This window comes from Rhinoderma darwinii, chromosome 1 (assembly GCF_050947455.1).
Source record: "Rhinoderma darwinii isolate aRhiDar2 chromosome 1, aRhiDar2.hap1, whole genome shotgun sequence".
NCBI lineage: Eukaryota > Metazoa > Chordata > Amphibia > Anura > Rhinodermatidae > Rhinoderma > Rhinoderma darwinii.
In genome coordinates this window covers 387,650,481-387,662,010 of record NC_134687.1, presented here as the reverse complement: position 1 = coordinate 387,662,010, position 11,530 = coordinate 387,650,481, and the positions used below count along the sequence as shown (strand labels likewise).

Sequence of the window (11,530 nt, the reverse complement as noted above, 5' to 3'; positions counted from 1 at the left end):
CCGTGAAAGGTGACAACCAATACATTCCCGAAGGGGTTGTCATTTAGCTTTTCCGGATTTCCTAGTAAATCTTATTTGTACTGAGGTATGGGTATGGACATATTTTGTAAAAATGTAGTTTGTCCAAATTGCTTGATTCGGGGCTTTTTTGATTCCTTTTAGCTCTGCTCACCCTAACCTTGTTGTATACTACAAAAGTAAGAAAACTGGTAAATTTGCTGAAGCCCTATTTATATAGGTAATAATGTTAGTCATGAGAGCTATGAGAAAATGTATGATTGAGAAGAAAAATATGATTCTACATCGTTTTTGTTTAGAAATCAAAATTCTGAAAGAAAATGAAGCAATCTTTTGGATCAGATTGGCATAAACTATTCCTAGTTTCTCTTTAAATGTAATTTATTGTACTTTTTAATTTATCTGTTTAGCTACAGCCATGTGTTTTAAGCTTTATACGGAGTTCTGTTAAATGTGGAATTATGTATTCAATTTTAATAGCGGAGCACTGGAGAAGATTGTACCTACTTCAGAGTCGTGAAAAAAGTTAAATTATTATCCATACGGGAGGTTTCCAAGTAATTGCTTCATAGTTCCAGTTCTTTTCTATTTATAGAATTAGATTTGCTAAAACCCTGCAAAAATTCCTGTGAATTGTTTGTTAAAAATGCTATAGTTGGCCATAGACCTAAAGATTTATCCACAATATGAGCAGTCTTATTTTTTTATTTCAAATTAGAACACTTGTTAGGAAGGGGGTATACACAAAAATATATTACTTATGATATAAAAGAAATTCCCATTGTAAATAGTACTGTGTGAAATATCATGCATTTGCCTTTCTTCATGTTTATTTTTCTTGGATAATAGTTAAAGAGGTATTCCCATCTTTGTGTTTTACCTCGGTGTCATGACCGCCGCTACCTTCCACTTCTTGGATCGCTCCTCTGTTTGGTGGGCGGGACCTAGTATCTTGATAGACCGTTCAGGCCTGCGGCGATATGATGTCTTCAACCCACTGGCCTGAAAATGCCTGCTCCCGATGCTACTATGTACAATCCTCATTGCAGCATCGGCAGTGTATTATGCTCCCGGGTTCCACCACGATCCATTATTCATTTATTTCCCCCTCCACCCCAGTGTATTCCTTCCCACGTCCTGATCATTGTTCATTAGTTTCTGCCCCATTCCATCCACCATTTGTTGTATTCGGCACATGTGTTTAATGGCTCCAGGGCTGCTACTTCCATCCATACACCTCTATGTTGTGGCAGAGAGGTGACCTGGCCGGAAGATGATGTCCATGCGCAAGGTGGTGTACTCCGGAGACCCCGGGCATCCTGTACATTAGAGGCAAAAACTGCGCAATACCTAATACTAAATACTACGATTGTAGCAGATACTGAGATACTAGTGACAACCAAGAAAAACATTGAGAAAGGTATGATTAGTGTTATGACCAATGAAGCAGATTTTTATGAGTCTGAACCAATCTTTTTTAAGTACAATAGACACAACAATTATCAATAAAGGGGTATTCCAGCCTACAGCATTTTTCACCTATCACCTGGATAGGGAATAAACGCTATATCAGTAGGAGTCCGACCGCTTGGACCCCCATCGATTGTCAGAATGCAGGACTCTGGTTTCCTTAGCTGCAAGATGGCAGCTAGAAGGTGTTTTGAATGGATCAGAGGCTGGGTACACGTGGTGTCGCTCCATTTAAAGTCTATGGGGCTGATGGAAACAGCCGAGCGCAGTTTTGGGACTGGAGTTACCCTTTCTAGCGATCGGTGGGGTTCCCCGATCGCCCATTTATCCAGTGAGTAGGTGAAAAAGCTGTACGCTGGAATACCTCTTTAACAGCTTATAAATGATAACAGTTGTGTCTATGGCCAGCGTAAACACCACACATGGTTCACATATGTGTTTTTGAAGATTAAGCAGCACTATGGCATTCTGTATTGTGGACATTCTTCTTGCTATAATCGAGCAACTCATATTTGTTCATCATTGACGAAGAAGAGCATTTTTCATAACTTAGGCTGCACCATGTGAACAGGATAAATGTGTTTGTGTAAAGTTAGATTTGTATGCTTACTCTACATGTAACGTATTTATAATAATATTCCTTGTAATGTATGAATAATATAAGGGTTAAGCATGTCCGGCTTAGGCCCCATGCACATGACCATAGATTTCATCCGTAATTACGGATGAAATTGCAGACCCATTCGTCTATTGGACACGAACAGCTTTTCGTATATTTAAGGATGTGTGTCCGTGCCGCAGAAGTAATCTGCAAAATATAGAACATGTCCTATTCTTGTCCGCAATTGCGGCATGAACTCGCCCATAGTAGTCTATGGGCGCTTCCGCAATTGAGAACGGATACGGATGTGTATCCGTAGTTGTCTGATCCGTATTTGCGGACAGTAAAAACCCTTACGGTCATGTGCATGAGGTCTAGAGCCCCATGCACACGTCCATGCAGTATTTACGGTCAGTAAATACTGCACGGACAGGCCGCGGAGTGTCATCCACATTTGCGGACCACGCTCACAGTAAAAAGTATTGGAGCACGGTCCGATAGAAATGAATGTCAGTATTTTATAAAAACTACAGACGTGTGCACGGGGCCTTACTGTTTAAGCACTGTTTATTTAAGGATGCTCTTGCAGCAGATGAAGAGGTATTTGCCAGGAAGGAGATGGAACTAATGGAGTTACAAGAGAACATTCAGTCTTTGCTACAAGAAAATGAAAATTACCAGAAGTCTTTAGAGGAGGCCGAGCACAGCAAATATCTACAGGTACAGAAAGTGCACTTTCTTGCCCATTTACTCTCAGTAACATTATTTCAGTTCCGAAATTGTTTTATTTCCAGTCATATCAAATAGAAGAGTTCTTTATTGTGAAGTAATTACAATTCTGTGACCAGAAATCCACCCATTGAAAAATGTAAAACATTATGGGATAAGCGCACATACAGCAGATCATACAAACAATGACCTAAATATATTTAGAACATATTTGAAAGACGAATAACCTACTGTACGTGCCCTATTCACTCTAAATCTTCTACCTGATGATAACAACTTCAACAGAACGTGCACGGAGTGCGACTGGTCCTTACAACTTCTGTTTGTCATACCTACACATCTTTTCTCAAAAATACCTCACGAACATCGCAACCAATTATGGAGATCAAACAATATTTAAAGGGAACCTGTCAGCAGATTAATGTTGCCATAACCACGGCCAACATGAAATCGCGACCGTTGCACTTATTACACTGAACTATGTTTTACTCTGAAGCACTGTGGTGTTTCAGAGAAAACATACGGAGAGATTCATAAAAACTGTCTAACAGAAAATATACTGTCTTTGTTGCCCAAAGCAACCAATCCCAGCAAAGTTTTTATTTTTCAAGGGAACTACAAGAAATAAAAGCTGCGTTTTGATTGGATGTAATGCAATGCATTTATTATATGTAATCGGGAACCTCACGCTATATCATGCTGCCCGTAGTTAGTGCAGCATGGACCTGCTGACCGTTTTTCTTTCATTTCTATACTCTTTACCTCAAATTCACCTTAAAGAAGCACTTCGCCTTTTTTTTCCTCCCCCACCTGTTTGAAAATGTGATGTAGTGGTAATTAGCGTGGTGTATTGTCTTACCCGGTGCTTTATTTTACGGGTAGCTGCTCCGTTCCAGGCCACCATTGGGTCACGTGAACTCCATTCTGACCACCCAAATCCTACAGCGTCTGCTATAGGGACTGGAAGTCACTCTCAATGCAAGCCTTTGAGAGCCTCGATGTGATTCTCAGAGACTTGCATTGAGAGACTGATCTTCAGTAGACCCTGTAGGATTTGGGTGGTCAGTGTGGAAATCGTGTGACCAAACGGTGGCCTGGAACGGAGCAGCTACTCATGAAATAAAGCATCAGGTAAGTCAATACACTGGACTGCCTTGCACTTCGTCACATTTTCAAATGGAGGCGTGGAAAAAAGCTGGAGTGCTTCTTTAAACTCTTCAATGCAGCAATCTAAAAATAATATTAATTGACCTGTTTTCATTTAGACAGAAAAACTTGTGGAACAACAAATCCTTGTTGATCAGCTGAAGCACAGGGTTGAAAAATTGTTACATGAGCAGTCGCCACAAGGTCCAGTAAAGGAGCAGGAATTAATGAGACCTCACAGTGTTCCATTGAGTCACCAACTGCAGATACGGTCTTCCACTAACCAGTCAGAACCAAGGAAGGTAAAGATTAGATACATGAATGTTCAATCATGTGCTTGCTATTCCTTTGTACTTTGGTATGTTTATTAATTTTTTTACTATTCTCTATGGGAACGGGGTTTGTTGAACTTTATTTTACTAATTTTTTACTTTTTTTCTTAGTCCCCCTAGGGGACTTCAACCAGCGATCATTGGATCACTTGCACGATATACTGCAATACCAATGTATTCCAGTATATCGTCTTCCTGACCGGCGTCTATTAAGCCCTGCCAGAGGCAGGGCTTAGTAGGAGCACAAAAATGGTGGACCTGGGGGCCTTCATTAGGCCCCCAGGCAGCCATAGCAACCATCGCCACCCCGCGATTGCATTGCGGGGAGCGCGATGAGCTGCTAGAGGGGGTCGCCCCCCTCTTTCTAATGATTTAAATGCCGCGGTCACTATTGACCACGGCACTTCGTTACTGTGAAGTGTCGGCTGTAACATACAGCCGACACCCGCATCGTTTGGAGCGGGTTCACTCCGTTGGGAACTGGGAATAAATGGCATTTAGTGGAAAAAATGTTGACATTAATTTTTACGGCCTAATTCCGATAAATTCGGGAAAAGACCTGTTTAAATGCTCACTATAACACTAGATAGATTCCTTAAGGTGTGTAGTTTCCCAATTGGGAATAAATGGCCGTCCCCGTAGGCAGTAAAAAGGGCTTGCACTTTAAGTCCAAAAGTATCTTTCTTCAAAGCTCTCACTATTCAGCAAAAACAAAGTATGCAATAACGTTTACAACCAGTGTTAGGAACTCTGACAGGGTTTATTCATACTCCCAAACATGGATTTAAAATCAGTATGTCAAACGTTCCATGTGGTATCCAAAGGCTGGGTTCACACTACATTTTTTGACGCGGAAACCGCGTCAGAAAATGCCTCCCATTAATTTCAATGGGATGCGGAGGCATTTTTTTCCCACGAGCGGAAAAACCGGCTCCCAGGAAAAAGAAGGGACATGCCCTATCTTCGGGTGTTTACGCTTCTGACCTCCCATTGATCAGCGCTTAATGGCAGCGGGCAAAAAACGCAGTGAAAATCCGCTTGCAGGCAAGGAAAATCTGCCTCAAAATTCCAAACGGAATTTTGAGGCAGATTTTCCTCCTGCAAAACCTCCGTGTAAACCCAACCAAACAGTCTAGGCAGTCAACTCGAGTTTCACCTGCATCCGCTTCTTCCGGGGCATCTAAATTCCCTTGTTTGCCGTGGATACCGGTAGAGCACAACAGTTGGTTTACATTATATAACGAACTAAAAGTGGCTCCGTCTTTTTGTTGGGGGGGGCTTTTCAGAATCCAAAGCTTAGTTGCATATCTTCCGTCCAGACTAAATCATGTTTTATCTTGCATCCAGAGTTTGCATAATATATTATGATATTATATGGGGGTAACCTATAAACGAGAACTAGCCAGTTCAGGATCGGGCCATTTTGAGCCTTCAGGACCAGACACCGTTTAGCCATTTTTAGCACGCGTTAGTTAAATGGCTATAACTTTTTTATTTGTTGGGCTAGCGACGTGATTTTTTTTATTTTTTTTTTCGTAGACAATTCAGGTTTGTTCGTGTTTTTTTTTTATCATTTTCATACACATCCTTTTTGCTATTTTAGAATTTTTAGGCTTAAAGTTTGAAAATAATAATTAAAAAAATAAGCTTTTTAACATTTCAGCTATTTTTTTTTGGTAATAACCTAGTTTTACCCTAAAATAGACCTTTTATTTGTGATTGTCTACCGTAAATTTTAATATATTACCTGTCTATATTAGGGTAATTGTCTCAGGGCTAGCGTTATGACAATGATTGGCAGGGGCGGAACGTTTTTTTTTTGGGGGTGGGTATTTTATGTATTTATTATACACTGTTTTTGCACTTTACTTTTATTTTTTTAATTACTATGGTCTGCCCCTCAAAGGTCAGAAAAGACCTTTGGGGAACTTTATATATTTATTTTCTTTCTTTTACACCATGTTTTTCCATTGTAACTAGAGCTGCACAGCAGCCCCAGTTACAGGGGAAATCATCCCTCTCATAGTGACTATTGTCACTAATAGGGCTGTGCTGGGTCTAGTAAGACCCACCAGCAGTCTGTCGGTAACGGCACCCGGCGATCATGTGACCAGTCACATGAACACCGGGAGGAATACAGACAGCGCCGCTGCTGCTGCCTCTATTCCTATATACAGGGTTCATTGAGCACTGTGTAAAAAGACATCGGAGAAGACAGAAGCAGCGAAAGCTGCTCATATCTTCTTCTCAGGGTCCCCGGCAGTCACTGACAGCCGGAGACCCGACATTCAGCTGCCCGATCGCTTGGGCAGCAAGTTAAAACCCGCGCCGTAAATAGTCTATGGCGCGGGTTTTAAGGACCCTGACCGCTATCCGTAAAAACACAGCCAGCGGTCGGGAACCAGCTAGTATTGCACGACATGGAGAATTCTGGAGCTAATGGTTCTTTTACATGTGAAGATAAATTTGTAAAAACTATCGATCTAGCGAGTTGTTAACGTTTTTTTTTTAATCAAACAAGTTTTTATTGATAATACAACATCTGTTATACAGCCTTTACATTTCTTACAGTACTTTACAGAAAACAAATAGAAATAACATAACATCACTTAAGTAGTGAAAAATTTCTTCAAGTGCTTTATGGCATGTATACAACATCTTTGGTTACCCCGTCACCTATTTTTCCCCCCAACTGAACTACCCCCCTCCCTTGCAGTACCCCTTCTCTTTCCTAATTTTTCAACCACTCCTCCTCCATGTCACCTCCATAGTAAACCGATATTCCACCAGACCTTAAACATGTATGTGTGTCATCCCCCCTCCGAATCTCATCTAGTGATCCGCAGTGCCATAGGCGTGTACCCATTTACCCCATTGTTTCTCGTATTTCTGAATTGTCCCTCTTTTCAGATATATCCGATGTTCCAGTGATACCGTGTGGTTAACATATCCAACCAGTTCTACTACCTCCGGGGGATCCGCCTGCAGCCAATATTTTGCGATTTAGTTTCCTAGCATGATACAAAATCTTTTTAATAGACAGTAGCTCCACTCCATCCCCTCCTTCCTCCCCAATGCAGCCCAAACAGAACCGATAAAAACACAGGGACATATACAAAAACACCGACAAAGGCCATACTTACAAATGGACACAGCCAGGCCAGAAATGCTGATGAAAGGGCGAGCAGGTGCTTTAAATAATAATAGCCACTCCCACTAGTCTTGAGGGGAGTGGTGTGTGGTGCATGGGAAGTGTACTAAGAAATAATGAATGAATAGTGTGTGTGCAAGTGTAATACTATAAGTGAAATATAGGGGGCAGTAATAAATGAAGTGCCTCAATAGAAATAAATGGATAATGGGGTGCAAGTGAGTGAAACATGGAGGGATAGTGTGTACGTCATGAGGCACAACGTGTATAGCCAGGTAGAAGCCTATTTGTGACGCCTTGATAATTCATAGAGCGGGCTACCCTGCTTGCTATGCCAAACAACAACACACCATGCTCTCCCAGCATCAAAGACCCGGCTGTGTCCAAGAGAAGCGAATATAACAATATTTTAGGTTCTATTGGGAAATCTCTCCCATATATGTTAGACACCATACTTTTAACTTCCTTCCAATATCCTTCTAGCAGCGGGCAGCTCCAAAACATATGTTTTATGTCCGCCCCATCAAACATGCACCTGGGACATTCCTTAGTTGATCTAATGCGCATTTGCCATAGCGCCTTAGGCGTCCTATACACCCTGTGTAATAGAAAAAGCTGTGACCTCCTGTGCGTTACACTAATAGAGAGTTTTTTAGATGATCCCAGTACCTCCTCCCAATCGTCATCCCCTATAGGCCCTACATCCTCTTCCCATTTACGTCTGATCTCCACCAACGGGTCTCCCAGAAAACTAGAGAGTAGCGTATTATATAGCACCGAGATAATCCCTTTAGTGTCTTTTGCCCCTAGTACCTGCTCCATCCCTCCCATGGTGGAACAGCTCAAATCCACCAGTCTCTCTTGAGCCTGCGCCGCATGCCTTAATTGAAGATATTGGTAGAACAGCCGATGTGGGAGTCCAAACACCTCCTGTATTTGAGCAAAGGGCTTAAAAACACCTCCTTCATACAGCTGGTATACATATCTAATCCCTGCTTGTTCCCAATCCTGAAATCCTTCCAGCATATTAAATTCCCATAGGTATGGATTGCCCCATAAAGGCATATAATTGGAGCATCCTGTAACCCCCAATAATTTCTTACTTTCCCACCAAACTCTATGTATCAATAGTAAAGTCGGCTTCCCTCTTGCCTCCCTCCTTAATTTATGAGATTCCATGGCCTCTAATACATCCGTTCTCTGACCCAGATAATACACCAGTTTCCCACTAGAATCCCACTCCTCTCTATTCTTCCAGCCCTTAAAGTGTTGTAATTGGGCCGCTAGATAATATATCCATGCATTCGGAATAGCTAACCCTCCCTGTTCCACTGGTAGTTGTAGCTTGTCCAGTTTTTATCCTGGGGATTCCCCTTTTCCACACCAAGTCCCTAAACAAGTTATGGATTCTCCTGAACCAGTATTTAGGCAACCACACTGGGGCATTGTGCACCACATAAAGAACCTGGGGCATCAGAATCATTTTGATGAGATTTGCTCGACCCAATGCTGACAGTGGTAGCCCGAGCCATATTTTGGTCTTATCCGTGAGTTTGCTCAACAATGGTATCACATTCAATTCAATAAAGTCCTGCACCCTTGCCGATGTCATGATTCCCAGGTACTTAAATTTATGTACGCACGGTACCTCAATTCCTCCAATCACCAACGGCGTATCCACTGGCTGGAGTGGCAACAACACCGACTTATTCCAATAAATTTTTAGTCCTGAGAATCTACCAAAGCGCTCCAATACATTCATTATCGCTAGCAGTGAGTAATTTATTTCCCCCAAGAACATCAAGATATCGTCCGCATATAGTGCTATGCGTTCCTCCAGCTCCCCACAACGAAACCCTTCTATCCCTGGATGCTGTCTTACCATATTGGCTAGGGGTTCAATTGCCAACGCAAATAGCAGTGGCGAAAGCGGGCATCCCTGTCGCGTCCCCCTCTCCAGTCTGAAGGAATCTGACATCCTTCCATTTGCTCTTATCCTAGCTACCGGCTCCTTATATAATAATTGTACCCATTTTATAAATTTCTTTCCAAAGCCGATCCGTTCCAAGACAGCCCACAGATACCCCCATTCCACACTATCAAACGCCTTGGCGGTATCCAAAGACAGCACTGCTCTACACCGTGCATCTGGAGCATCTGTCTGCAAATTCAGGAAAAGTCTACGTAGATTAACTGCTGTACAGCGCGATGACATGAATCCCGACTGGTCTGTCCCCACAATTTTAGTCACTACTCGCGACAGCCTATTAGCCAGTACTTTTGCTAAAAATTTTATGTCCGTGGTTAATAGGGATATCGGTCTGTATGAGTCAGGTTGTTTCCGGTCTTTCCCTTCCTTGGGGATTACGACTATAACGGCTTCGTACATTGTCTGCGGCAAACGCCCCCTGGTGAAACTATCCTGGAACACTTCCAGTAACTCCGGCAGAACCGTCTCCCCATATGTTTTATACAATTCAGTTGGTATACCATCTATCCCTGGAGCCTTTTCGTTTGCCATAGAACTTAACGCTTCCAGTATTTCCTCTAGCGTAATTGGCTCCTCCAATCTCTCTCTCTCCTCCTCCCCCAGGGTAACCCATGTAATTTCTGCCAGATATTCTGACAGCAGATTCTCCGAGTAGTCCACCTTAGTGCGATACAGTTCCATGTAAAATGATGTTAGCACCTCTAATATATCCCCTGTTTCTCCAACCAGAGTCCCTTGCACTGTCTGCAGCTCATGAATGAACGCACTTTCCCGCATCGGCCGTGCCATATTTGCTAACAGTCTGCCCGCCATTTCACCCTCCTCATAGTATTTTTGTTGTAAAAATAGTCTTATATTAGCCGCTTGCTCCAGCTGATGTTCCCTAAGCAATTTCTGAGCAACCTTCCATTGGGCTAGTGTTTCCGCAGTGTTATTAGTAACGTGCCTCTCCTCTGTTACTGTGACCCTATCTGTCAAATGTTGACCCATTTGTCGCGACTTAGTTTTAATGAGCGAGATCTCCCGTATATACACTCCCCTTATAGTCGCCTTCATAGCATCCCATAAAATATCCGTAGGGACCGTACCTTTATTAAACTCAAAGTATTCTCGCAGACTCGTATTTATTATCTCCTCTCCCACCAACCGTATCCAGAATGGGTTCAACCTCCAGTGCATTCTCAAACCCCCCATCTCTGAGCTTGTTCGGAGCTTAAGTAACATTGGAGAGTGATCAGACAGTGATCGTGGTAAGTATTCCACCCCTTCCACACATTCCATCCCCATTCCATTATTAAACATTAGGTCTATTCGTGATAATGATCCATATGTAGATGATACACACGAATATTGCGTAGCAGAGGGCCATTTTGCCCGCCAAATATCTGTAAACCCAGCCTCCATCATTTACTGTCCGAATCTCGTCAGGCCAGTATCCCCCCCCCCTCCCCCTTTTGGAAATTTATCCCACCCTTTGTTCATTATGTTGTTGAAATCTCCCATCAATATAGTCGGTATCATAGGCCACCCAGCCAGTTTCTCCAGCACCTCTCTCATCGGACCCACAGAGTACGGGGGAGGCACATATAACACCACAATAATACATTCCCAGTTAAACAATTTACAGTGCACCCCGACATATCTACCTGCCCTATCTTTAAAGGAATCTATACAGCTAAAAGGCACATCCCTATGAACCAGGAGGCTAACCCCCCTTGAGTATGTAGAATGAAAGGAATGGAAACTATGTCGGATCCAAACCCTATGCGCTTGTTGCACCGTGTCAGTAGTAAGATGAGTTTCCTGCAAACCCATCACTCCAGCAGACTGTCCTTTCAGGTATTCAAAGATAGCTCGCCTTTTTGTTACCTCTCCCATACCTCTCACATTCCAGGACAGAAGATTTACCCTACCCCCCATCTGAATCTTTTTTGCATTTGACAGTGGCTATTTCCGTTACTCCCAATGACAATCAGAGCGTACTGCGTTTCAAACTCCCTTTCCCTCCCAAACATCCCCCCTCCCACCACCCCCTCCCACTCAACTTTCCATAAACATACCCTCCTCAGAGGGTCCGGGCTGGTGAAGAAAAC

General features: G+C 42.7%; 1 protein-coding gene across 1 annotated transcript in view; it reads left to right on the top strand.

Moving 5' to 3' along the window:
- KIF27 (kinesin family member 27) overlaps positions 1-11,530 on the top strand; it is a 69,352-nt gene that overhangs the window by 20,046 nt on the left and 37,776 nt on the right. The window contains exons 5-6 of the mRNA XM_075828592.1: positions 2,666-2,809; positions 4,084-4,266. Of these exons, the coding sequence (XP_075684707.1) occupies positions 2,666-2,809; positions 4,084-4,266 (327 nt within the window). The remainder of the gene's footprint in view (positions 1-2,665; positions 2,810-4,083; positions 4,267-11,530) is intronic.